The 3163-nt window shown below is 66.8% G+C and overlaps 1 protein-coding gene across 1 annotated transcript; it reads left to right on the plus strand.

Moving 5' to 3' along the window:
• The first annotated feature begins 2066 nt into the window (after positions 1-2066).
• Positions 2067-2549, plus strand: LOC138984220 (uncharacterized). Its single transcript, XM_070357813.1, has one exon. It carries the CDS (start codon positions 2067-2069, stop codon positions 2547-2549), a length of 483 nt encoding a protein of 160 aa, XP_070213914.1.
• Positions 2550-3163: the final 614 nt, after the last annotated feature.

The raw sequence follows: 3163 nt of genomic DNA on the forward strand, positions 1-3163 counted from the left end.
CTGTCGCCCACCAGCTGGCTCCTCCTCTCCCCCACAGCCGGCCCCTCACGGCTCCCCGGGTTAGTCGGGGCCGGTCTCCTCTGGGCGGTGGTGCTGACAGAGGTCGTGCCCTGCGTGACCCAGGGCGCCCTGTGCCCCAGATGACAGCACTCCCATCTCAGCCTCTCAGGGGCCGGCAGATAACCTGCCCGGAGGCCTTATCTGGGCCCTTCCTGTGGCCTGTCCCTGAGAAGGGCCAGAGCCCAGAGCGTCCGGCCGAGGAGAGTGGAGACTACGGGTGAGGAGGGGCTGAGCAGTGTCCAGAGCCAGCTGCCTCCATGGAGCCCCCACAGCACGGAGCCACTCATCACAGAGCCCTCACCACGGAGCCCATCACCACGGAGCCCCTCACTACGGAGCCCCCACACCACGGAGCCCCTTCACCACAGAGCCACTCACCAGAGTCCCCTCAACCCAGAGTCCCTCACCACAGAGCCCCTAACCACAGAGCCCTCAACATGGAGCCCCTCACCACAGGGCCCTCACCACAGAGCCCCTCACCATGGAGCCCCTCACGACAGAGCCCACACCACAGAGCCCCTCACCACGGAGCCCCACACCACAGAGCCCCTCACCACGGAGCCCCTCACCACAGAGCCCACACCACAGAGCCCCCTTACCACAGAGCCCCTCACCACGGAGCCCCTCACCATGGAATCCTCACCACGGAGCTCCTCACCACGGAGCCCCTCACCACGGAATCCTCACCACGGAGCCCCTCACCACGGAGCCCCTCACCACGGAATCCTCACCATGGAGCCCCTCACCTCGGAGCCCCTCACCACGGAGCCCCTCACCACGGAGCCCCCTCACCACGGAGCCGCACAAAACGGAGCCCCTCAACACAGAGCCCCTCACGACGGAGCCCCCACACCACAGAGCCGCCTCACCAAGGAGCCCCTCACCACAGAGCCCCCTTACCACGGAGCCCCTCACCACAGAGCCCCTCACGACAGAGCCCCCCACACCACAGAGCCCCCTCACCATGGAGCCCCTCAACACAGAGCCCCTTACCACAGAGCCCCTCACCACGGAGCCCCTCACCACAGAGCCCCCTTTCCACGGAGCCCCTCACCACGGACCCCCTCAACATGGAACCTCCTCACCATGAAGCCCCCTCACCATGGCGCCCGTCACCACAGAGCCCCACACCACGGAGCCCTCACTACGGAGCCACTCACCATGGAGCCCCTCACAATGGAGCCCCTCACCATGGAGCCCCTTACCACAGAGCCCTCACCACAGAGCCCCTCACCACGGATCCCCTCACCACGGAGCCCCTCACCACGGAGCTCCTCACCATGGAGCCCCCGGAGCCCCTCACCACAGAGCCGCACAAAACGGAGCCCCTCAACACAGAGCCCCTCACGACGGAGCCCCCACACCACAGAGCCGCCTCACCAAGGAGCCCCTCACCACAGAGCCCCCTTACCACGGAGCCCCTCACCAAAGAGCCCCCTTACCACGGAGCCCCTCACCACAGAGCCCCCTTACCACAGAGCCCCTCACCAAAGAGCCCCCTTACCACGGAGCCCCTCAACACAGAGCCCCTCACGACGGAGCCCCCACACCACAGAGCCCCCTCACCACGGAGCCCCTCATCACAGAGCCCCTTACCACAGAGCCCCTCACCACGGAGCCCCTTACCACAGAGCCCTCACCACGGCCCCCCCTCAGCCCCCACGGAGCCCCTCACCACGGAACCCCTCACCATGGAGCCCCTCACCATGGGAGCCCCTCAACATGGAACTCACCACGGAGCCCTCACCATGAAGCCCCCTCACCATGGCGCCCGTCACCACAGAGCCCCACACCACGGAGCCCTCACTATGGAGCCACTCACCATGGAGCCCCTCACCACGGAGCCCCCTCACCATGGAGCCGCACAAAACGGAGCCCCTCACCACGGAGCCCCTCACCACAGAGCCCCTTACCATGAGCCCCTCACCATGGAGCCCCTCACCACAGAGCCCCCTTACCACAGAGCCCCTCACCATGGAACCTCCTCACCATGAAGCCCCCTCACCATGGCACCCATCACCACAGAGCCCCTCACCACGGAGCCCCTCACCATGGAGCCCTTCACCACGGAGCCCCCTCACCATGGAGCCACACAGCACAGAGCCCCACACACAGAACCCCTCAACCCAGAGCCCCTCACCACAGAGCCCCCTCACTATGGAGCCCTCACTATGGAGCCACTCACCATGGAGCCTCCCTTACCACGGAGCCCCTCACCACAGAGCCCCCTTACCATGGAGCCCCCTTACCACAGAACCCATCACCACGGAGCCCCTCACCACAGAGCCCCTCACCATAGACCCCCCTCAAAATGGAGCCCCTCACCACGGAGCCCCTCACCACAGAGCCCCCTTACCACGGAGCCCCTCACCACAGAGCCCCCTTACCACGGAGCCCCTCACGATGGAGCCCCCACACCACAGAGCCCCCTCACCATGGAGCCCTTCACCACGGAGCCCCTCACCACAGAACCTCCTCCCTCACCATGAAGCCCCCTCACCATGGAGCCCATCACCACGGAGCCCCTCACCACGGAGCCCCTCACCACGGAGCCCCTCACCACAGAGCCCCCTTACCACGGAGCCCCTCACCACAGAGCCCCCTTACCACGGAGCCCCTCACGATGGAGCCCCCACACCACAGAGCCCCCTCACCATGGAGCCCTTCACCACGGAGCCCCTCACCACAGAACCTCCTCACCATGAAGCCCCCTCACCATGGAGCCCATCACCACGGAGCCCCTCACCACGGAGCCCCTCACCACGGAGCCCCTCACCACAGAACCTCCTCACCATGAAGCCCCCTCACCATGGAGCCCCTCACCACGGAGCCCCTCACCACAGAGCCCCTCACCATGGAGCCCTGCGGATGCAGTCTGACTCGCACAGCTCGGGAGCCTGCAGCAGGTGAGTCCCTGGAGACGGGCCGTGGGTGACATCTCCCCAGGGGAGAGGCTGGGGCCCTGGGTTCTCCCTCCTGCTCTGCCCTCCAGGCAGGGCCCAGCCTCAGAGGCAGGTCTGTCCCGTCGCCCGCGCAGACTACGCCATGGGCCCAGCCGGGCACTCACTGCACAGGGGGTACAGGGGAGGGCAGGTGGGGGAGA

This window comes from Bos mutus, chromosome 20 (assembly GCF_027580195.1).
Source record: "Bos mutus isolate GX-2022 chromosome 20, NWIPB_WYAK_1.1, whole genome shotgun sequence".
Lineage (NCBI taxonomy): Eukaryota > Metazoa > Chordata > Mammalia > Artiodactyla > Bovidae > Bos > Bos mutus.